We start from the raw sequence: 26499 nt of genomic DNA on the forward strand, positions 1-26499 counted from the left end.
TCATCGAATAAATAATCGTTGGTAAGCGCTCCATCATTAGTTGGCCAGAAAATATTTATCCTTTATTTTCATGTTAGAAACACACCAAATATGCAGTGTCCCTCAAATGTATCAGGTTGAAGAACAGTGAGTCTCTGCTTTATAAATCAATGGAAAACTATGACGAATTGAGTCGTGTCCTCCTCACCGGGACTCCTGTGCAGAATGACCTCGGTGAGATGTATGCTCTATTGTCATTTGTCTCCCCTGACAAGTTTGCGCTATCCAAAAAGGATGATTTCTTGCAAGCGTACAAACATGTAAAGACAGATTCCAAAGGTATGGCAGAAGCTAATGACTGGTTATCTATGAAACTATAGACAGTGATTGTGGCAGATTTCTAAAGATTGTAACATCGTTTTAAAGAATAGAGAAAGCATAATATTATTATGCTTTATTAGTTATCTTGAGGTGTTGACTGATGTTCTAAAAAAGGAATCAAGGAGATCGACCCACTAGAAGCTGAGATATAGACAGCCAAACACAGGTCTACCTAATAAAGAATCAGAGGAAAACCCTTCGAAAATCCCGAAAACTGTGACCTATAAAATCGACTTAATGGTAATGTGCCGGAGTTGCGCACCCTTACCGCCGTTACTTATAATGATTGTTTTGGCTACGAGATGTGAAATGCTTCTCGCGATAGTAAATAATTTACATACTAGCTCTGGTTTCTCAGGAAAATCATCCAAACATTGTGTGGTAAAGGCATTTGCCCACAACCCCTCGCCATGATTTTTTAAAGCAGAAGAGCAGATTTTGACTATTGTGCTTCAAATTTTAACTCGATCTCCACGGATATGCTCTGAAGATCATCTGTTCAACGAATGGCGCGTGTATAGTCTATATGCGATATCCGCGATTGCAGTTTGTTTACAATAAGAAATAGGAATGGGACTTTTTTGTTCCTTCATCATTTTTCTACTGTGTATCTACTGCAGCATTCAGTTGATTTTCATGATTATCGTCACTATTAACAGACTGGAAGTTCACTACAGCCGTAATCTTAAAAAGACTAACTTGACCGTGCTGCTTTTGCTATAAGAAAAGAAAACGATAACTTTTGCTTTGATTTTTCTATTGATATATTATCTTATCTATGATTATTTTTTATGATTTATATAATATTCATAATGCATATTATACAAAATAATAATATAACTGCGTATAAAATAAATGATGTAACTAATATAATTTGTAGAAAATTCCAAATGATAACCGAGATTGATGATTGATTCTATTTATTAGCTATAGTTAAAAAATCTGAACAACGCTAAAGATGAGTCTGAATAGGGAAGCTAAGTAGGAGAACAACAAAACTGAGCTGAACTAGCAAGATAGCGAAATGTTGCAAAATAATAGATGCGTGTAATTATTTTATGCTAAAACTAATCTACACGTCAGAGGGACTGGTTCGGAATTCTAGGAGCGATGATTGTTAGGCCCAATTTGATTGTTTTATACTTCCAGGGATTAAACCAATTAAAACGCCGTGATTGTTATAGGAGAGCGCATTAGTTGGCTTAATTGACCAATGACACACAAGTCGATTTCATACGTCATATATTGATGATTACCAAAACACTTTTGTTTTTTGGTAGACCTGTGTTTGGCTGGCTATATCTCAGCTTCTGGTTGGTCAATCTCCTTGATTCTTTTTTTAGAACATCTTTCAACACCTCAAGATGAATAATAAAGCATAATAGTATTATGCTTTCTCTATTCTTTAAGGATAGTGACACCTCTTTGTCTAGCTATCCGATTTGAGAATGGTGGCTTTCAATTTAAGAGATCTTATGGTTAGAGTCTGTAATGCTAAAAAGTCGCACGGTAAGTATCTGTTTGGGTTTTAGTGTCCGACAAATTACAGCAAACAATCAAAGCTTATATAGTTCGAAGAACTAAAGCTGAAGTAGCCTTGGATATTCCTGATAAATCGGAGCTCTCTGTATACCATCCCATCTCGGAACTGCAAAAGAAATATTACAAGGCTATTCTAACTAAGGATGCAGGTGAGTGATGAGTTGCTCTATAATAGCATGTAATGGAGCTAAGTAAAATATATTAATTGCTTGGTGAATGCCTGGGTAATAAAAAATCTGTCTGTGATTTTGTTTTTACCAAAATGGATAAGGCTGAACTGAGTGAGATAGCGGCAAAATAGCATATCGACATTTTTGTTATTTCGTGGTAATCAGTGCAACAATCACCAAATTTTAATTTCGAAAGAAATCATTTTTGATATTGTATGGTGGAAAACAAATTCGCCCTAGTGTACCGAGGACAAAAAAACATCGTGTTTCATAGATTCAGTCGAAAAATGTCTTATAACAGGGCATTTTAACCTTTGGACGCACTGCATCAATTCATACGTCATTTAGCGTGTGCAATCAAGTAAAAGGTATACGGTATATGATAAGATAACTGAGGAGACTGTGTAGCTCAGTGCTTACATGCGTGGTTAGAAACCTGCGGTTGCAATCTTCCAGAATTCAAATCCAAGACGAAGTGGGCTTTTCATTCCAAGATTTTAATAACTATCTATCATTTGACACACCAATTCACACAAACACATATGATGACACACAAACTTTGAGATTTATCTACTGTAAAACCTGTATTTGAACACCATGGTGTTCTAATTTTCAACCCTTATTTTATGATGGCGTTTAATTAGAGGTGACATTCAATAAAAGGGTGACGTTCAATTTTTCAACTGGATTCTCAGGATTTTGGGAAATTAAATTTTATTCAGCGAATAACAATTGATAATATAACATCCAACACAAAGTTATAATATCAGATAATTTAACTAACAACAACGATAAAATCCAACATAAAAATTCTAACGAAGCAATTTAACAAGTTACGAACAATAAGATGACAACTAACATAAAATTATAATACAAAATAAGATGACAAATTTCGAATGATAAAATAGCGACTAACATACAATTATAATCCAAGAAATATGATACAAGGTAAATAATACAAAATGATATGGTGATTAGTGGTAAGTAATAAAATGTTTACTGTTGAAAATCAAATGATACATCGCTATTGCAACAGTCCTCGTCGTTCTCTAGAACTTGCTCCTCAGCGTCAAATTTTAATTTGAACGTAATGTTAATCAAACGTAATTTTTATTGGTAATGCCAGCATTGGCCCGCGCTTGCTGAGAAATTCAGGTCCAGTCCTAACCGTGATGTCTGACATGAAACAATAAATATTGTTATCCTCAGAGCCGTCTAGAGCATTGGTCAACTCAATCCCTTAAACGACTTGACGATTAGCATCTTTCGATTCGTGCCTGCTCGGCATGTCCGCCAAAGTTTATAGGTACATTCTCGTAGTGTTCTGAGGAAGTTTAACTCACAACTACGCGGTAGAAGTGTTTTTAATTGAATGTCAAGCCTCAATGTAGTACCCCCAATCTCCAGGCACTGTGATCCAGGTGTGTTTATTCACATGTTTGATGCATGATCAATGCATTTAATATTGGCCCACAAAACTCCACAAAGTTCATAAGAATCACCCTTGCCATTCAGTACAATATGCCTAGTCGGGTACCTTTTGTTACTAATCAGCGGGGTGAATGTCAAAGCTTCGCTCAAGTATAGGTGGCCCTTGAATAAAGGGTGGTGCTCTATTTTTCAACCTTTTTTATAGTGGCCTTCAAATAAAGGTAGCATTCAAATACAGGTTTTACGGTTTATAGATCTTATATCTAGAGTTAATTTCTTCTTATTCTTCTTTTACAGATGCTTTTGAAACCGGAAACACAATCTCCAAGACTAAACTATTAAATATATTGATGCAGCTTAGAAAATGTGTCAATCACCCATACCTTTTTGACGGGGTAGAACCTGAACCCTTTCAACTTGGAGAGCATCTCGTAGAGGCCTCTACTAAGCTCATAGTCTTAGATCGAATACTTCAGTATCTCGCAAAACATGGTCATAAAGTTCTTATCTTCTCGCAGATGACTCGCATGCTCGACATTCTCCAAGACTATCTCCACTATAGAGGTCAGTACTCAAAATGAATGTAGCTTGAAGATGTGATTGCATCAAATTTTAGTTGATTTGAACAAAATGTAGTGATTTTTTCTATTAGTTGATTTGTTGTTTTAGGTAATCTCATTTTCAAGATATTTGAAGATTAAAATCACCAAACATTGATCACGGTAAAAACGCTAAAATAAAAGATGAGCCCAGACTTGCCCAAAATGATGTATATAGTGAAACAGTCTGTATCTATCTATCGTAATCACATCGACTATTGCGATAAAAGCCTAGTCCTACACGGCTTTATTGGCATATATTTTATTTTGTATTTGCTCATGTTGGCTAGAATTAAACTTTAAATCCATCCACAAATACATTATGATGAATGTTTCAAACGCCTCAAATAAGGGAAATTGAAATCTTGTCATATTAACTTCCTCTAAATGCTGTGTAGACATTTGATTGCCGTTTAGCGATTCTGTCTGTCTATGGTAATTGGGTCATCGAGTTAACTCATTTCATCGCAGCCTTTGTATCAGCGAAGTTCTCAGCTGCTACCCCACACTGGAAACTAGTTACTAAATAAGATAAACCAGCACATCTTTGACAAGAATATGGTTCGAATACATGGCGAACCAACTGCATCCCTAAATCAGTCATGTGTAGTCAACGTCATTAGTATCAATATGTAAAAAAAAATTTACTAGTCATATTTGATTAGTTCATTCAAGTACAAAACAAATGGTTTTATGAGTTGGCCGAAGTAGTGAATGCAAAACAACATCAATTTCTTTGAAATTAATTAACCCACCGGTTCTTTGGCTGAAAAAATGAGCAAAATGTCGTTTAACGGTCCCGTGAAGAAATGAATTTTCTGTCCCTTTCGGTAAACATTTATAAAGCTGTCGCCTAGTAACAATTAACAAAGGATTTAAACGCTAGTAAATCTTGAATATTATCGACAAGATATTTGTCGATGAATTACAGTGTGAAGCCATCATCTGAGAGGGGTTGCCTTGTGCTAAAAGCTAAAGAAATCGCGACTCCTTTGAAAAAACGGAAGTTGGAAAAACCAGTCAACATACGGCTCAACGTTCAAAGCGAAAACATAAAAATTTATTTGATTCCGCGATTGTTAGTGATCTTTTGTCTGATCAGTATGATAATAATTTAGATGATAGAAGTGATGTAAACTCTGAAGAATATACAGAGAAAAGTGATGGCTATGGTAGCTCGTACGAAGACGATGCTACTGGTGTTGGCTACGCTGTGGCATTGTATTCTGCCGGACAGAATATGGTTCCAAGCATTTCATACATAGACAACTGTACATAGTCATATATTTTTTGTAGTAGTACATATGTAAATGAATGTTTATGTTCAAAAGATTTTCTTAATAGAAATAAATTTCAGTTTGAGCTATGGATGTTTTTATAATACAGATTATATTGAATTTTCAAAAATAAATTACACGGTTTTCGGCAGTTTTTGCGGGGCTTTTACCTAGCCAAAAGGTTAATTAAGCCATTTTTGCACCTGGTTGGCGGTTTGTGGACTCACCTGTTTTCACGTAGTAGCATAGAGCCTAAAATTTTCGAGCTCTTAACGTTTGGTCCATTGAAATTGAGTCGAGCTATGCAAAAGTCCCTGTCGATACAGCCCTGATTACATTTCATACATCCATATATCAGACAAGATTTCAGAACATGTGGAAATGGGGCTATGATGTATTCAATATGTTCTGCAAATCATGTTTTGCATTATCTTCAACCATATTATTTTATGATATAGTTTTTACACGTCAAACATTTTTCATCTGCATAATTTTTTTATTAAAAAACATCCATCCAAGTCGTGGCCACTCACATAGTTTCAGCTCATATAATAGGACAAATTAATCTATTGCAGCAAACTCAAACAAAACATATCATGGTTTGTGCTGCACACATTCATGTCTTTCTTGCACATTTATGGCAGTTTCCAAAATGACACAACTGCTCCGCTGGTGGCGCCAGATAAATATGCTGTAATCAATAAAACAAATGTAATAAATATATGTCATTCCTAGATATGTCATTCTAACGTGTATCTACTGAAAGCTTTCAATTTGGGAGTTGAGTAGATTGTGAGTGTAATTTTAAAAATGAGTAAATGTTTAACGAAAAGCATAAGTATGCCAAGCCAACAATTCGAAGCCTTGTTTTTGGGAGTTAAAGATGAGCATTGGTCAATCGATTATCCTCACTTTCTACAAGTGAGAAGTGAACATAAATTCTAATCATAAATCTAATTTACTAGGTAAAGCTGCCAAAGAAAATTTGAAGCAAGTGACATAGCTCAGACTTAGATAACTAGGTGAAACGATGAAAAGGTTATGAAACAATAATTCGTGATAGCAAAAAATAATTTTATTAATTAGTAAATGTATTCATAAGTACTAAAGTTATTACCTTTAGTTTAGTATATATATATAGGATACTCAATGTTAAAAATAAATTTACCTCAATTCTCCTATCTTCCTCTGCAGCATAACGCTGCTGACGCCTGTCAGCTCTAACCATAACCTGTCTGGCTCAATCTTTAACCACCTGATGCTCAGAAAATTTGAGTCACTTTCGCTCGAACTGGAAGCTTTGTTACAATTCTGTTGTTCGTCAATAAAACTTGTCGATGCAGTAACTCAGTAAATTAATGAGGGTAATTATTTCAGTAAATTAAATAAGATGTCGATGTGTGAACTAGTAATTGAGTAAAATCCTAACGACAAGAATCGAGCGGCAAGATTTATTATGATCTATATAAAAATTTCGTGCTGATGATTGGCTAAAGAAGAGATCTTATATTTATCGCTTCTGAACTCTTCATAGGTATTACTATATAGGTCATGAATAAATCGCCCACTCGAATGTGAGCGTTTCAGAAAAGGATCTCATTCAAACGCTTATCTCTGGACAGAGTCTACAAAGACAAAAATGACATCAAATTGTAGCTATGTTTTAGCCTTTTATTAGTCTTAATATCATTTGATCAACTTTTTTGACGCAATCACATCTTCAAATTAGAATTGTCTGCTCCTCATATATAAATTTTCACTGCTCATTTGATTTGGGTACTTTTTTCAAGTATTTTTACTGTTTAAAGTTCATCTAAAAGGTTCTATTTTGTAACATGCCCATGGAGTGGTGTAGCATCTGAGCAGTAGATTTAAGTAAGATTTGCCTCACCTTCGCATCTAACAAAATATTAAATGAGATAAATGATCTCTAATTTTGCTGCTGAGTTTTTAGTGATTCTTATAAGATTAAGTATCGTAACATACAAAGTGAAAGATAACTCCCACGGTGTTTGTTGTGCTAGTCGCTTTGCTGCTGACTTTTTTGCAGGTTGAATAAAGCCCAAAGACTTTCACCCACAAACTTTTTTAACTCAGTACACAATGCCAAGAAATAGTTTTGTACAGCAAAGAGGTTTCTTCTATGCTCAGGTTACTTTTGTGTTCACAGTGTATGCGTTTTCATACGGGTGTTCATTGACAATTCCTTGTTGACACAGTTGGCTGTTGACTTTCCTATTCAGCTAAACACTCTTTTAAACCCATAAATTAATTAGCTACTTTAAATTATTGAAGTTTTTATATTTACTATATATCTATATTTACTGCGCATGTTTGAAGCTCAGGCTATTAGAATCCTTTACTTTTTAGGCTATACCTATGAACGGCTCGATGGTTCAATGAGAGGCGAGGAACGGTTTGTTGCTATCAAGAACTTTAACTCAACCAAGCAAACATTTGTTTTTCTGTTGAGTTCAAGAGCTGGAGGTCAGGGGTTAACTCTTACAGCTGCTGACACCGTGATATTCTATGACCATGATTTCAATCCTCAGGTACCATTGCTTCCAAAGTATGGCTTCATATTTTTCCATCTTATTGCGCTGTGAAATTTCATATCTCCTTTGCATCTCTGCCATATATTTATTTATATATTTATATTTGTGTTCCTTGCCTAAGCTCTAAGCTGCACTAATGAGGCTTCAATAGCCGAAACAGTACTGTCTGTAGCATGAGTATATATATATATATATATATATATATATATATATATATATATATATATATATATATATATATATATATATATATATTCATGCTACAGACAGTACTGTTTCGGCTAGTGAAGACTCATCAGTGCAGCTCAGAGCTCAGCTATACATATAGTCATGTATATAAATATATATCTACAGTGGTGTGCATAAACTTGGAATCACCAGTTAAATCTTCAAATATGTATGTTTGTATGCTGTTGTCTAAGAAATTCTTTGGAGTTAAGTGCCTCAACCCCATCAATATATATATATATCATTTGAAAGAAAAAATTCTGAAGAACAAGATGATGCCAAATATTCAAAAAAATTCTCAGATTTTTATCGCTGGGGTGGATCTCCCGAAAGGCAGACTTATTGCAGGCTATGAATGTTGTTAGTGAAAATTGATAAAATAGGATACAAACAAACTCTTTTATACAAATTGGTGGCCTGAACAGTACTCAACTTTGTAAGGACATCAAGGACAACATAGATATTGAGATTCACCGCAGTACAGTGCGAAGAAGACTGCTTGCAAATGGTTTGAAAGGCTGCAAGACAAGGCGCAAGCCCTTAGTTTCTGAGAAACAGCGAAAGCGTCTAGAGTAGGCTAAAGATAAATGGTTCTGGACAACAGCCCTATGGCAAAGGGTCTTGTTCAGTGATGAGTCAACATTTACCATCCAAAACCACTCTGGAAATTGTTATGTGAGGAGACGACCTGGAGAGGAGTACAGCCCGGCTTGTACGCTACCAACCATCAAGCACCCTACTGGAGTCATTGTATGGGGTTGCATGACAGCTTTTGGTGTGGGAAGACTCTACATTTGTGAAGGCATGATGAATGGAGACAAATACATCAAGACCATGGAAGATGTCATGCTTCCAAGTGCTCGGAGCCTGTTCACCAGCAACGACCAACCCTGGTACTACCAGGATGACAATGCACCCTGCCACCGTGCCAAGAGAGTCAAGGAGTGGATGACCAGAAGTAATGTGAGGGTAATAGACTGGCCAGCACAAAGCCCTGACCAGAATCCCATTGAAAATCTTTGGCAGCGTATTGGTGTGATAATCAGCAAAGATAAACCAAAGACAAAACGGGAGTTCGACAACAACAAGTTTTCAACAACAAGATTTTGTTGTTGAAAAATAAGCAAATCGTTGTATATGAACGTCAAAAATGTGCACTCCTTATCAGCTTGATGTAAACTTACCGCAATCATTGTCTCTCAAACCAGTGAGATGGGTCATAAAAAGGAGAAAAGTTGTTGATGCAAACCAGTAATTCTACTGTTACGGTGCAGCTTACAATTTAAAAGAGTTGAGTAAAGTTTTACCTTTTTGCATGGCCAAAAGAGCGAGTTTGAAAGATCTTAGAACGGATTTGGCAATTTACATGTATTTTACTGTTCTTATAACATAAATTCCCTATAACGTAAATGTTCCTGGAACGGATTATTTATGTTGTATGAGCATCTACTGTATATATATATATATATATACAGTAGATAGATATATATATATAGATATATATATATATATACAGTAGACGCTCCTACAACATAAATATATATATATACACTATAAAACCTCTAGTTTAACGCCATGGCGCTCTATTTTTCAACCCTTTTGTGATGGTCAATGGAAGGCAGCGTTCAAATAGAGGCTGGCGGTTTACTTTTCAAATAGCTCGTCAGAATTTTCGGAAGATAAATTTAACCCTATTATGGGCGAAGCAAATGTCGCCTATATTTTGCCCACCTTTGCCGGTGGACCGATATTAAACATTTTGAATGCAATAAATATGCTAACTTACCTCTAACTTGTCAAAGATCTTCTAATAAATATGTATCAAGAAACCGAGAAATATCTCTACCAGTTGATATCTATTGCTTGCAATTGACCTGCGATGATATAGCCTGTGTCCTTCTTCGCAATTTGTTGGTATTTTCAATTTTTATTTCATTTTGAAGTTGGAGACATATTTTTATTTTACAATTGTATTACATCTATATTTAGCAATCTTGCATAAAAGCTCATTTGCACTCACTGATATGTTTACTACAGTTTGCAGCCAAAACTATCTTTTTATGTGAAATATAAGTGGAGTTATGAGCATCGATCCATTGTAAGCTGTGTTAAGATAGCCGCACAATGCTATTAAATAACGTGCTATAAATCAGCATATTTATAAGTTATACAACATTAATCTATCAAATGATACACATATATAAATATGTATTCATGAGCAAGTGACATTATAAACGAACCACACTTATATTACATGCAGAAACAAAAATGTACGTTTTTAAAACTCGAAATGTTTCCATCGTTTGCTCGGATAGCTGCGTTCTGATTGTTGCTTTCAATAGAATGAACACCTTGTAGTTGTCCAATACCTTTCACAATGTCTTCTGATTTCAATTCTTCTTTTGCACTGCTGAACCAGTCGATATTAGCATCCAAACAATTTTTCGGCAGAGTAAAACTTTCACGTCCTGCATTTAGCACTGATGCAGTGCTAAAAGTTTGTTCACTAAACGTATAACCTTTGGTCCGAAATTTGCGAACTGGTTTTTATATGCATTTCCTTCGAACTATTAAGGACCGCGTTAAACAAGGAACTACTATTAGCCGGAGATAGTCAGTAGTGATTTCTATGGCGTTGCTTTCCAAGTTTCATCTACTATCATAAATTTAAGCTGTTTTTATATATATGTAGGCTAATTCAAGATGGAAAGACCGCGTTATGCTGAGAGCTACTACTTGCCTGAGACCGTTATTGATTATTGCTACAGAGTTGCTTTCAAAGTTTTAACGAAAAAAAATGAAAAGCTTTGGAATTGGACAACGACAGAATTAACTGTTATTGATATAAACGATGCATTATTAATACAATTTTGTGTACACTTTTCTACGGACCAGTTGATAATATGGGCTCAGAAAGATCAAATAATGTCAGAGTGGCTGTCAAATGGAAGTGGCGTTCAATTGGAGAGTGGCTGTCTATTTTTCAACCTTTCTCTCAGGGTGGCGGTCAATTGGAGGTGCCGTTCAAATAAAGGTGCCGTTCAATTAGAGGTTTTACGGTATATACAATATACTATTATATGTAATAACTGTGCTACTTGACATTGCCCGGGTAATAAAAAAGTCTTTGAAAAAAAATTGATTTGTATTTAACATAAAACAACATTTGCTATTCTAACTTTCAAACTACATATCATGAGAGAAGTGTTTTGTGTAGTTGAAATAAATTAGGAGAGAAAATAAAAACAACGGTGAAGGTTTTCAAACAACTGTAAGGTTGAAATTTCATAACTTGAAAAAAGTGTTTCGGTGAAATAAATTAGAAGGAAAAATAAAAGTTTAAAGGCCTTTAAATATAAATGTGAAATCATCAGAGAGTAATGGCTAATATAGTCTATTTCGCTACGATTACAATCAAACATTATTTGGTATACATTTATATGATTTCAGTTCGTTTCAGTGTTGGCATGTGAAAATTGGCATGCCAATTTTCGCGTGGCAGTGTTGGCATGCGAATATATCGTAGGCCAGGAGTGGGCAAAGTTTTTTCTCAAAGAGCCAAATTTTGAAGTTGCAAGATGTTTGGGAGCCGCATAATATGTGTATTACAGTATGACATTTCATACTGGTAATACAAGTTTGATAGTTGTATTGTAAATAAATTTATTTATTAGAATACTTTTACAATAGCATAGAATAAGGTTGAAGTGAGCCTGAAGAGCTTTGTTTAAGTTAAAATTTAGTGAGATACATGGAATTGTTTATGACTGCTCATTATCTCTTGGTAATCTGGCTCTCTACTGCAGCACACTATTCTTAGGAGCTGACACAAGTGACCTCGAGTCAAAGTGGATCTCAACTTGCTCTTGATATTATTCATGTATGAAAACACTGATTCACATATATATGTGGCAGCAAACACAGTGTGCAACCATCTTTCTAGTTGAGCAAGCTGTGGATATTCAGCCTTTGTTGAAGCTTTCAAGTAGAACCCTTCCTCAATTTAATCTACTTGTACATCTGTACCTTTGAGGTTACTCAACTCCAGTTGCAGAGATGAGACATTAACACTTTTCAATGGCAACTGAGTAACCCACTCTCCATTAGGTTTTGCCTTCTGAGGTGCTTTTATGAGGTATATGATGTGTTTCAAAGACTTAAACTGACTAAATTGATTGTTAAAGGTTGACTTGCAACAAAATTCACATTACTGTTATTTGATATAAAAAGATTCACCATGTCTTACTCTGCTGTGTTGTAAATGCAAAATATGTGGAAAGGTGATTACAAGCTCTTAAAAGCTCAAAAACGAACAGAAAATCGCAGCCACACAAGACCGCCGTAGTTTGGATTCTCTTTCCAAAACAGCTCAAATGTGATGTAGTTGCGAGAGATGGTTTCTGTTTACACTTTCATGCAACCTCATTCGTCGAAATATTTTCACAAATATACTTCACGCATTCAATAAAACTATGTCTATTGTTCTTACGCATCTGTTTTATCGTCATCGTAATGCTGTCACTTTTAGCAGTGATATCTTATAACTTACCGTAAAAAATCGTTTAATTTTTTAGCTTTAGCTTGAAGGAGTACATATCATTGTCTGACAATCATGACGAGCCTATTGCTCACTTGTGATAATCGAAAAGTGCTGCAGAAATTATTTGCGAAGTATTGGGTCACATGATCAGATTACGACTTGCCAATTAGACCAAACTGAAACAAAACTGTAAAGTAGCGAGCATCTATATTTGATACGGGGTCTTCGGTAAAACCCGAAGTGTTTGTCATAAACTAGTGCTACGATAAGTTTTATATTGAGCTTTGTATTGGCCTTTCAATTCAGGTGAGAACACGTGACAAGACGATAACTAAATATCATGGTTACGTCATCGAAATAAAGAGATTCCAATCTATGGCGGCTTTTCGTTTTTGAGCTTTTAAGAGCTTGTGATCACCTTTCCACATATTTGGCACCTACAACACAACAGAGTAAGACATGGTGAATCTTTTCATATCAAATAACAGTAATGTAATTTTGTTGCAAATCCACCTTTAAACTCTTGTTGCAGCTTTTCTAAAAAGTGAGTGTAATCAGCTGTACAAGAGGCCATTTCTTAATCTTCATTTAAAAATGCTTTTAGAGTAGGAAAGTGAAGCATATACCGTACAGGATGAATTTATTCGCGGAGTTATATTTCGCGAAAATTGTCTTTTCATGCATATTCGCGGATGAATTTATTCGCGGCTGAAAAATGCCACTCTCTAGGAAAAGTTAACTCTATTACGTCTAGCAATAGAGTTAACCTTACGCATGCGCGGCTACGCGCATTGCGCATTTGTTTTCTATTTACATGTAGCTTACAACTACGGGTGGATTGTGCTAAGCTATAAATTCTTTGTTGCGTTCAGAGGTTTTCACGAATATTCATAGATTTGGAGGCCTTTGATGAACCAACAATTTGTGGTAAGTAATGAGTTTTTTCAAAACCATTCACTAAATTAGTTGAATTTTACTTTGGTTCTTCGGTATAACGCAATATTTATTTTTTCCATCCTTATCGCTTCATTATTTGTTTTAGTGTGAGAGAGAGATTTTTCATCATACACGCAAGCACAATGACTGCAAGGGTGGTATGTCATTTTTAAAAGATCACCAATTATTCAGGGGGGTCTGGAAATTGAGGTAGAGGTGACTGCAGCTACTTACGAAGAGAATATATCTGTTTTAAAAATAGGAACAAAAACGCCTTTACGAGCACAAATCTTTGGCCAACCGGCAGAACTTTGCAATAGTAAGCCACGAGGAGAGTTCTGATGATAACTTCCTTACCAGCTATGTAGTAGCGAGAGAATCGCCTTTAATATCTACCCAAGACAGTGACAGCGATATAGAGCTGCTATTACCAAAATAACTAATCATATAGCACCATTACACGCTAGTATTCACTTATTAAGTGTATCAGTTTAATTTTATTGCCCTAGACAACCGCCATATAGACTAAACTGTTTATATTTACTTCATTCATCGTTTGTAAAATTGTATTTGTTTTTTAAACATTTTATTTGTACACTCAAGTTTGTAATAAATTATAATATATCTATACATGAAATAAAATATATAATTTAATCATGTTTGCTGCAGCGATATCAAGGAGTTGTTGTCGGTGAGGGGGTTGACTGGTTGCTTCTCTGCCTGATTGCTTTGCTACTAGGTTGACTAGTTGCTTTTCTGTCAATATTTCTGCCACGGTGAATATCACTACTTGTCTCTAGTTTTCGTAATCGGAGTAGGTTGTTTCATTCTCAATCTGCAGTAAACACAAAAAAGAAAAAATATTAATAAGTGTTAAGAATGTACAAAAACAATAGCTGAAGTATTTAATGAAAGCGATCGGTTTTTAAACAAACGAATTAACTCATGCAGTTAATTATAGAAAAACGTATCTGCACTGCAAAACAAATACATACCATAATGTCCAGATCAGAATCATAATCGTCCTCAACTTCGGTATTGGAGATTGATGGAGTTGATTTCAATGTAAAAAGACTAGGAGAAAATTTTTGCGATGACGAAGCCATGCCGAATAACTTGTGAAAACCTTGAATAATTTTGTAAAGTTGGAAGCAATGGCAATAAAACTCGAAGCCCAGCGATGATTTTAAAGAAGTTTTGGAACTCGGCTACGTTTAGTACTTCTGCCTAGTGGCTATTTTTGCGATGACGCCATTCTGCATATCTTGTGACAACCTTGAATAATTTTGTAAAAAAATGTGATGCATTGGCAATGGTGTTAGCTCAAAGCCCAAGTAATGATTTTAAAAATGTTTTGAAACTCAACTACGTTTAGTATTTATATTAAAAACCAACCTAGCGGCTAGTTTTTAATTTGATGCAGTAGTTATTCTCCCTTGTGATTAAAAATAGAACTAGTTATTCACGGAATTTTATAATTCGCGAAGTTGTCGGCTCACGAAATCGCGAATTTTTATAACCAACAAATATTTTCATCCTGTACGGTATCAACTTGCACATCCACCCGAAACAACTCCAACTTATGGGAGAAGGCTTGAACAGCTGGTATTTTATCAACGATAGTCTTGTTCTTTCCTTGAAGCTTGAGGTTCAGGTCATTCAAATGGTCACAGATGTCGACAAGGAAAGCAAGGTCACTCTAATATCTTTAGAAGAGCTCGCCATCTCTTGAAACTGTCTTGTATTCCGGCTTGTGCATGTATTTAAAAATGAGGTTAGCTCCTGACGAATACTTCACAACCTCGACAGAGCATTTCCCTTACTTAGACATCTAATGTTATTGTATGTTAGTAAATTTTTACAAGTGGCATTGCTTTCTTTGAAAAACTTCCTTCAGTTTCTGTGTCTGAGAGCTAACTTCTGAGGAAGTTGATCGTCTTCATAGTCTTACGCATTAGCTGTTGAAAGTGATCATTTAGTTTTCCACATAAAACAGTTTGGTGGATGATTCAATGGTGTGCTAACATTGATAGCATATCCTTCTTCAATCTGACTATGACACCTTGCTCTCTTCCAACCATGGCTGGTGCGCCATCTGTTGTTACAGATATGCATTTGTTGAGAGGTATCTTCATATTCTAAAGTCCTTTAACGAGGGCATCATAGATCACCTGGCCGGTGGTTTCTCCTTCTAATCCAACCAAATTAAGAAGCTCCTCCTTTATCACTTCACCATCAATGAATCTGTAACACAGGGTATAGGACTGAAGCATAATACTATGCTTTATAAGAAAATGTGCTGATGGTTCATAAAGAAGGATGTAGTATAAATGCGTGGGTTGGTGATTTTGAAACGAATATAAAATAGGTGCATCCTTTTCTACTTGGAGCTGTGTTCTCTCTTTACTGTTTCTTAAAATGCACTTGTATGACTTCAGCTTGCAAATGCATAGTAAAAATGTCATTACCAGTTGTTAATGTACACACAGTAGCCGACATACCTTACAAAGATTGCTAATTGAACTAATATAACTACATCCATAGTATCAGTAGATTCATCAATAGCGATTGATAAGTAATCTGCCTGGTCTATACCGGTTAGCCAAGTCATACTGAGATAATCATTAATGCTTTCAACTCCACCAGTAGCAGTTTTCTTAGTAAGTGGTATTGCCTTGGCTTTACTAATCACATCACGCTTTTCTAGAAAAAGTATCCTTGACACTCAAAAAGAAGCTTCTGTAGCACGTTTATCAGCAGCTGTAAAAAAAACTAGCATATTTTCTGAAAAACTTAGTGATTTTTGAAGTTTATCTAACTTTAGATAAGCTACAGATCCCAGTGGAAATTTAGTAGTAAATTATCTGTGCTTCATCTCATGATGTCGTTTGATGTTCTTCTTCTTGTTGGCGGAATTGGTTCCTGGCACAATAGACATTGCGGTTTGCCATGCCTAAAGATGAACGCATATTCCAGGGTTCACTCGTCTTGGAATTATCTTGTAGATTTTTTTTTAATTCGTTTACTTTGTGAGGCTCCCATTCTAACTCTAGAAATGGTTCATTTTGTTGAAGATGCCATTGCTACCCCCTCCCTGCTGCATTATGCAATTCACATGGTCAGCAAAGACAGCATCTTATATAAGCCAGCATTATGGAATCATGATGAAATTACTTCCTGATCAACATTTCTGGAGCATTATAATTTTGTCATCTTTAGGTCAGCAACGAACGTTATTACATCGGCAAACCTACCCGTGCAAGATGCCATGAATTATGACCACGGGCTAGCCGGGTCACGCACTCAAGGATTTTAGCCACGCACATACAAAACAAAAACAACAGGGTATACCCACTTTTCGCGGTCTTTCACACGAATATTCAAAAATACTAACAGATGTCAATTCAACTGGCCAAACACAACCTACAATTTGGTGAGCAACCTATTAATGTATCCGAATATCTCATATAAAATAGGCCAACCAAGTTGCATAATGGTTAATACCCATCTTTTCTCTGGAAATATACTTGCACGCGACTTTTGGCCAAAAATAACCAGGGTTCATCATACACTAAAATGTCTCTTACGGGTTCCGGAGGTAGCCCGTTCTGTTTATTAAGTTTGGGCGTCCATATAAACACCCTGCCCCGAATAAAAGCTACAATGTAAGCTAATCACAACACCATACAATACCTACGCACTAGTTGTAGTAGTGGAGTGGTAGTTCATTTACGCGTTCATGATTTATTCAACACCTGAATTGTATTGGCTTAAAAATAGTTCAAGTTTCGGTACGGGGACAATGGATCAATAGAGTTATCTCTCCCTAGAGTGATAAGTACACAAGCGTTTCCGGCGTCAACAAGGAGCGTTTAGGCCACGCTCCTTTTTTTTGCTAGTCAGTCGTAGTGATTGACTAGATCAATAACATCAGCCATGAGAATGGTTAAACAAGGATCATGAATTTCCAGTTAAGATAGTAATTAATGCTCATATTAAAGAATTGATGATTATAGTTTATTGCTCTAATATATGTTTATTATTTAAAGCAATCCAACACCTACCAGGGATCGCTAAACATATTATGGAAATGTTTACTTTTCCATATCCATTTCCATAAACATAAATATTTCCATAATTTTAGGAAAATGGATTTGGAAATTTTATTTTAGAAATAGGGAAATGGTATAGAAATGGAAATAATATGAAAATTAATTATGGAAATGCTATGGAAATGGAAATAATATGGAAATGAATTATGGAAATGGAAATAGTATGGAAATGAGTTATGGAAATGGAAATAATATGGAAATGAATTATGGAAATGTTATGGAAATGAATTATGGAAATAGAATTAATATGGAAATAAATTATGGAAGTTTTATGGAAATGAAAGTAATATGGGAATGAATTATAGAAATGGAAATTGTGACACACATAATCCCTGATACCTACATGACTTGCAAAGGCACTGAATAGATGGTGTTAAGTGAGTTAATGCAATCAGTTACTCAAAGATAAGATAGATAGTCATACTGGGGTTGTATTACATTAGTGTGATGGGAAGCTAATCGACTGCCATCAACTATAAGCCGTACTACCCGAGTTGCCCAAGTAATAAAAAAAGTCTGTGGACAGAAAATTTATTTTTATATAAAATTTACCATTCTAACTTTTAAACTTCATATCATGAGAAAATATTTTTAAGCAGTTCAAATGAATTAAGAGAAAAAACAAAACAACTGTAAAGGCTTTTAAGATTTTTCAAACAACTACAACTTTTAAATTTCATATCATGAAATAAGTGTTTTGTTGAAATAAATTAGGAAGAAAAATAAAACTGTAAATGTGTTTAAATGTAAAATAAAATAATTAGCAATAATGGCTAAATATAATCTGTTTAGTTATGATTACAATGAAAAATTATTTAATAATTAAGGTAATAAAAAAGTCTATTTTATTTTTATATAATTATAATTTAGTATAAGTAAGTATACTTTATTTTTATTTAACATTCAACAACATTTGCCACTTTAATTTTCAAACTACATATTGTGAGAAGTGTTTTGTGTGATTGAAATAAATGAAAAGAAGAGAGAAAATAAAAACAACTGTAAATGTTTTCAAGCTTTTTCAAACAACTACAACTTTTAAATTTCATTCATGAAAGAAATTTTTTGTTGAAATGAATTAGGAAGAAAAATGAAACTGCAAATGTGTTTAAATGTAAATGTGAAATAATTAGCAAGTAATTGCTAAATATAATCTGTTTAGCTATGATTACAATAAAAAATTACTTAATAAATAAAGTAATAAAAAATTGTATTTCATTTTTAAATAATTATAATTTAGTGTAATTAAGTATAATTTATTTTTATTTAACATAATTATAATAACATTTGCCACTCTAACTTACAAACTTTTTGCTTGCTTACATCAAGCAAAGATGTCCACTAACTAGTGGACATCTTTGCTTCAAGCTAGTCTATGTATTTGATTGATATGTATTGAAATCAAATATTACATGCAAGGGCTGTTTGTGAACTGTGGTGTCAATGAATCACTCTATCACCATACAATGTCAATACTTTCAGTTGATGGCAGTCGATTAGCTTCCCATCACACCAATGTAATACAACCCCAGTATGACTATCTATCTTATCTATGAGTAACCAATGATATACAGCCTCCCATTTGTGGGGGCTGTATATCATTGGAGTAACTGATTGCATTAACTCACTTACTTAAGACTATCTAATCAGTGCCTTTGTAAGGCATGTAGATATCGAATTGCTTTAAATAATAAGCATATATTAGAGTAATAAACTATAATCATCATTTCTTTAATATGAGCAATAATTACTATCTTAACTGTGGAAATTCATGATCATTCTCATGGGCTGATGTTATTGTTCTGTCAACCACTACGATTGACTAGCACAAAAAAGGGGTGTGGCCTAAACGCTCCTTGTTGGCACCGGAAATGCTCGTGTTGTTGACGGCACAGTTATCACTTTAGGGGGGAGATAACTCTATGAATGGATCCACCCAATAATGTTAGATAACGGACTACCTCAGGAACCCGTGAGAGACATTTTGGTGTATAATGAACCCTGGTTATTCTTGGCCAAATACCGCAGGCAGGCATATTACCAGACATAAAATGGGTATTAACCATTATGTAACTTAGTTGGCTTATTTTATATGAGGTATGCAGATACATTAATAGGTTGCTCATCCATTAGTAGGTTGTGTTTGGCCGATAGAATTGACATTTGTTAGTATTTTTTAATATTCGTGCGGAAGACCGCGAAAAGTGGGTCTACCCTGTTGTTTTTGTTTTGTATGCGCGTGGCGAAAATCCTTGAGTGCGTGACCCGGCTAGCCCGTGATTACGACTCATGATGCATGCATAGACTATATATAATGCAGTAATACTGCACTTTTAAATAAGCCTAATATGTCACAATGCATGTAGTTGTGTACAGTATATAATAGGGATATTTTTATATATGTTAAAAGAGTTTTAATTTTCTCAGTTGAAAGAGCCGCAACAAAATTTTCTCTAGAGTCGCACTTTGCCCAGTCCTGTCATAGGCTATAGACGTACATAGAGCGGTATAGAAACCCATAGTCTTTATCTAATGCAATCACTTCCTGGCAAAAGTCATCGTCATTAAAAATAGTACTGAAATACTATGTTAACCTTACTAACTATAGATATCTGCAATTACTTTAGTGCATTTTGTGATTATGATCTGCAAGATAATATAACATTACAATATACTACGCGGGGAGTTCTTACCTTCGAGACAGACATGTAACATAAGCGCTGAATCTAACTTGAATGAATTTAGTTTATTAAACGCATACTTAAAGGAAGTTTTAGTATGTATTTTACTAACGTTAAACATTGAACTAAAATTTTATCACTTATCCATTTGCGAATCGTTTTTATTATAGCGGATACCGGATATACTGGAAAACGGATACGGATAACTCGCCATGGCGAGTTGAACGAGGTATAATTATCTTTTATTAACGTATATAATCAGCACACAAATTTCCAAATTTTAAGTTCGAGATAAATTATTGTTGATATCGTGAGGCCGAACCAATTTACCCTAACGAAAAAAGACGAAGCATTGTGTTGCATATATACAGTCAAACATGGATAACTCGTCCACGGATAGCTCGAACACATGGTTAATTCGAACATTTCCTTTGGTCCGTTCCCACGTAATGATAAATTGCTATAGATAACTCGAACTCAACACTGTTAATTCGAACTGTTCTTTTGCCCAACGGCTACCGAAACGGTTGTTATCGCTTTAGAAGTTTACCATAGAGGTAAACTTCATCTTTTCGTAATTCATAAGCGTCGTTATTACCACCATCGGCAAAATATTTTTGTCAACGACTTTTCTAAAGGTTTGGTGAAACTTGATTTATACTGCTATACGATGAGTAGCACGGGCTAGCCGGGTCACGCGCGCGCAAGGATTTTCGCCACGCACATACAAAACAAAAATCGCATGTTGTTTTTGTTTTGTATGTGCGTGGCGAAAATCCTTGAGTGCGTGACCCGGCTAGCCCGTGATGAATAGTTTTCCGACGTTGATTCCGTGTTGAATCAACGTCGGAATGTTGAATGTTTAAAACGTCTTAAAAATTGTTGTAATTAAACTTTAACGTTGTCTGAGCTACAAAAAACTATTCATCGTTTGACCTAAACACAGAATACGTGTGTACATTCAATAAGTATCTATTAAAAAAACGTGAGTGATATAGAATGTACGTAAAACCTCGTAAAACTTCTAATTGAACTGCCTCGGAGTGTTGCTCTTAACGAATCCCAGGTAAAGTTAGATAATCTTTGCATAAACTTCAAGAAAAAACGGCAAAATTGATCGTGGGTAAAACCCCAAAAGAAAAAAATTTCTTTTCTTTTGAGCATTTCAACAACGATCAAGTTTTGCCAATGTCAATCTGAAAAACGTCCTGGCAATAACATCACCTCAAACAACAAACCAATCTCAAGTGATAGAAAAATCTCTATACTTTTTCATAAAAACGTTTTAAACTTTACATTAGAAGCATTTAATTTGAAACAAGCCATTTGTGCTCTTGATTTATATTATAGTTTGTATATGTACATGTATCTACTAATAAATAAGTAAATATATGGACTTGTGACAGTGCTCTGATAACTTGAACGCTCTGATAATTCGAACACTTTTGCTCGGTCCCTTGAAGTTCGAGTTATCCATGTTTGGCTGTATATACTCTGTACATACGCAGTGGTGTAGAAAAGAAAACGGACTGCCCTGAAATTTTGACTTAACTTGCATGAATATGCTGTCAAAGTTGCTAGCCAATGCTTTGAAGTTGCACTTATTATCTATCAAAATGAAACTCTGAGTCTCCTCTATTCAAATATGCTTTTTAAAACACATTTGAATTAATTAACCACTCAAAATGCAACCTTGTGCTGCTTGCTAGTACAAAAACTTAAAATCAGGTCTTTTTCTGTGATGTATTAAGTTTATTACAGTGAAAACTTATTAGGTTTGCTATAGTTAGCTGTGAGCAAACGCTGCATAAGTTGCAGCATTTTGCATAGTTTGCAGAAAACTGGCATTTCTCTAGACTATTTTAGTAATATATTTGAGTAGAACAGCCTCTGAGTTTATATATATTAGTGATTTCGCATTCTCCTGATTCAGTAGTTTCCAGATCCTGGTAATGTTATCGAATTTGACTATTTTCAAAATTTATTGCGCTTCTGAGTTGGTGTGCAGTTGCGTAATAGCTCCTGTATTAGAAGTCAATTTTATGAGATAATAACACCTGTATTTCTCATTTCCCATTAATGACAATATAACGCTTGTAGTCATCTTGATAAGCTTTATAATATTACAAGGTGTTTTTGTGTGATGAGCTAGTCCTTTGATTTATCATATCTAGACTGCCTCTGCTTTTGCTGTGAGGAGGCAACTCCTAAATTTTCTCTAATTTTAGAATAAATACTTTGGCACAAATAATCTAAATTATTTGATTTTACGACAGTCGACACTCATAAAAACAGACTAATAGAGGTGGTGTGTTATCCGTTTTAAAATTGTTTAACTGTTTAGCTGATTGTTCCATTAAACTGATGCGCCCATATAGAGGTGTACATCTATATATATAAGAAAAGCCACTTTACTAAAGCCTATATACATTGCACTATGTACTGTACTATACCATATATGGCATGAAATATTTAAACTCCTTGAAAAAAATTCTAAGCTAAATTTTAAAAATAGTAATACAGGATAGACAACTTATGCAATGGCAAATTATTGGCGAAATGTTTTATTCGCGCAAAGTATTGTAACCACTTTGTTTTACTGATTAATAAATGATTCACTCATTCAAAATCTTTATGTGGTTTTCTAACATATTTATAAATCATGTAAAATTATATTTCATCATCGTGAGAATTAAATAGCATGCAAATGATATGGTTGAAAAACATACACATTTCACTCTAGCCAGTGATTCACATAAATAGTTCCATAAAACAAGTGTTTCTTATGTTTAATAATTTTCTAAATATTTACCACATAGCATAAAAAATCCTTTATCAATAGTTTGAATGTAACTGCACTTTGATCGCAGCTGCTATGGCCAACTTTGTCCGTCCTATCCAATATCTTGACTAACAGGATTCGTTTTAACGAGAGATGACTGTAGTAACACTTTGTTAGAAATAAAATCACTTGTTATGGAAAACGTAGCGTGAAGTGGTAATACAGTGCGAGATTACCTCATTAGCTATAAGCTCAGTAAGAGGTTGTATTGGACACCGAACAACCATTATGTTAGGTTTGTAAAAAAACTGAGCTCCCAGTATGAAAGGTTAACAAGATCAAAGGTTGAATCTAAATATATTTTTCAATGTATTTTATATGTGTATCATTCCAGCTATAGCTATTAAAATCTTGGAATTATAAGTCTGCATACTGATGGGTTTGAACTCAGGACCATTGCATCCGCAAGTTTCTTTCCCAGGCACTCTTCCACTGAACTACAATGGCATATTGATCACTGATGTTATCATATTCCCTATACACTATGCACACGCTAATTATTTCAGCATTGCGTCCATGCATTACGATGCAGATTTTTATTTTGTTTTCTCAGATCGTATTAATTGTACCATTACCGAATCATCTTTTATTGTAATCGTAGCAAAACAGACTTAATTTAGCCATTACTTGTTAATCATTTCGCATATACACTAAACCCTTTTATAGTTGTTTTATTTTTTTTAATTTATTTGACCTGCACAAAACATTTTCCTCATGATGCGAGGTTTGAAAGTTACAGTTGTTTGACAAAGTTTGGAAACCTTTACAGTTGTTTTTATTTTCTCTTAAATTATTTCAACTACACAAAACACTTTTCTCTTGATACGCAGCTTGAAAGTTAGAATGGCAAATGTTGTTATATGTTAAATACAAATCAATTTTCTGTGCAAAGACTTTTTTATTTCCTTGGCAACGCCGAGTAGTACAGCTAGTATATATACATGTATATGACTGAAGAGCCAAGGATAATTCCTTGTGCTCACCACTAGATACTTGACTTTCTGGTTATGCTCCTTAGGTTGACCTGCAGGCAGCTGCTCGAGCACATCGAATAGGGCAAACTCGACCCGTGAAGATCATACGGTTGGTCGCAAAGTCTACTGTAGAAGAAGTGATACTTGCTCGAGCGCAAGAGAAACTAAGGCTAACCCGGGCTGTTATGACAGCGGATAAAGGTGCTTGTTTCTTATTTAGCACTTCCTTTCTGTCGGCAGAGTAAAATCAACCAAGTTGATTTTACTCTGCCGACTTGCTGCCGAATTTGGTGAACAGCAAAATCAACCAAGTTGATTTTGCTGTTCACCAAATTTGGCTGTTTAAATGGAAATTCTTTTTACCAATTTTTTGTTCATACATCGGAACATGAAATGACAATATTTCGTTTTTGGGAATCATTTTTCTAACTATGAATAAATTGTTTCTTATTTTCTACAACTATAGATGTTACCGCAGATTAATGCATATCTCTTTTTTCGACAGATCTTGAAGATGATCCGTCTAACCAGACCTCAAAAGATTTACAAAATATGCTGAAACATGGCTTGACATCACTTCTGTCCCCTGACACTAGAGATGATGAACTTAATATCAGAGAGCTACTAGGTGAATCAAAGAATTCAAGGTGGGTGATTGAGCGGTTTCGTGCTGAGGATGGCCAAAAATTCAGCAGTCAACAAATCGAAACAATCTACCAGTTTGAAGGTGAGCTGAAATTCTGACATTATTCGGTTGAATTGGTCATATCATAGAGAGTGTTACATATTTGAGCAATATGAGCTGGGTGCAATTAGGAGCTATTTGTATTTATCAGAATGTACTAGAATTTTTACATCGCTAGTCTCATTCTTGAAGGCTTGTTCACGCTGTATTTTAGCATACTTAGCCACAATACTTTGGTGATCGTCAATGATAACAATCTTCACACTATCACAAATCCATCCGCTTTTGCATCAGCAAATACTCCGTGATCTAGTGTTTTCATTTTTTTTTAAATATTTAATTGAAGGAACTCTTTGTTTTCGCGTGCTTGAATCAAATACTAGTCTCCCAGCAAATATCATGAACAAAAATAAATGAACCATTCTATCCGCGACAGCGAATTACCATCGCCGATATAGTGCGAATTGTGCAAGCCGCCCATCGATGCTTGGCGAAATATCAAAACGGTTTGACGGCTGCAAACTTTCTCGTATCCTCATCACTGCTATCGGTTTGCGGTGCACGTAGCCGATGATGAATGGTGAAAAGACAACTCATACATACATACCAACATGTAGCGATATAATGTGGACCAGCCTTGACCTTCTGTAGTTTTAGTGGCTCCACTTTTCATTGTTTTTTGGTGTGATTTGATATCACAGCATTCTTGTAATCTATGATTTGAACCTATACCTGTAGATTACATCACTTTGTCTTTTGGTATGGTGCAAAATCTGTCTCAAGTGCATAATACATCAATTTTTCATGGTCAAATGTGCATTCTTTCTGTAAGTTTGGTGTTAAATGTTGTCTGCCTGCGCTATATAACACTATAACGTTGTGTTTCATATCATTATGTCTATGTGTCAAATAATGCATTCATTTCATGTATTCAACGTGATATTTTGTTTCTGACCAGTGTGGCATTCCGTCTGCACATTTTTGCAACAGTCTATTCCTGATGGCAATCTGTCTGTGTAGAGTGTCATATTCTATGTATCCAGTCTACTATTATATCTGTGTATCCAGTCTATTATTATATCTGTGTATCAGTCTATTATTATATTTCTGTATCCAGTCTACTATTGTATCTGTGTATCCAGTCTCCTATTATATCTGTGTATCCAGTCTACTATTATATCTGTGTATCCAGTCTACTATTATATCTGTGTATCAGTCTACTATTATATCTGTGTATCCAGTCTATTATTATATCTGTGTATCCAGTCTATTATTATATCTGTGTATCCAGTCTACTATTATATCTGTGTATCCAGTCTACTATTATATCTGTGTATCCAGTCTATTATTATATCTGTGTATCCATTCTACTATTATATCTGTGTATTCAGTCTACTATTATATCTGTGTATCCAGTCTATTATTATATCTGTGTATCCAGTCTACTATTATATCTGTGTATCCAGTCTATTATTATATATGTGTATCCAGTCTATTATTATATCTGTGTATCAGTCTACTATTATATCTGTGTATCCAGTCTACTATTATATCTGTGTATCCAGTC

The 26499-nt window shown here is 34.8% G+C and overlaps 1 protein-coding gene across 2 annotated transcripts in view; it reads left to right on the top strand.

The window, feature by feature from the left end:
• LOC137393042 (chromodomain-helicase-DNA-binding protein 1-like) overlaps window positions 1-26499 on the top strand; it is a 103632-nt gene that overhangs the window by 29245 nt on the left and 47888 nt on the right. For both annotated transcript variants that reach the window (XM_068079429.1, XM_068079430.1), the window contains 6 exons: window positions 116-318; window positions 1893-2051; window positions 3801-4067; window positions 7750-7931; window positions 24292-24448; window positions 24753-24974. In XM_068079429.1, coding sequence (XP_067935530.1) covers window positions 116-318; window positions 1893-2051; window positions 3801-4067; window positions 7750-7931; window positions 24292-24448; window positions 24753-24974 — 1190 coding nt within the window. The remainder of the gene's footprint in view (window positions 1-115; window positions 319-1892; window positions 2052-3800; window positions 4068-7749; window positions 7932-24291; window positions 24449-24752; window positions 24975-26499) is intronic.

The sequence above is a fragment of the Watersipora subatra genome, chromosome 4 (genome assembly GCF_963576615.1).
Source record: "Watersipora subatra chromosome 4, tzWatSuba1.1, whole genome shotgun sequence".
Taxonomy (NCBI): Eukaryota; Metazoa; Bryozoa; class Gymnolaemata; order Cheilostomatida; family Watersiporidae; genus Watersipora; species Watersipora subatra.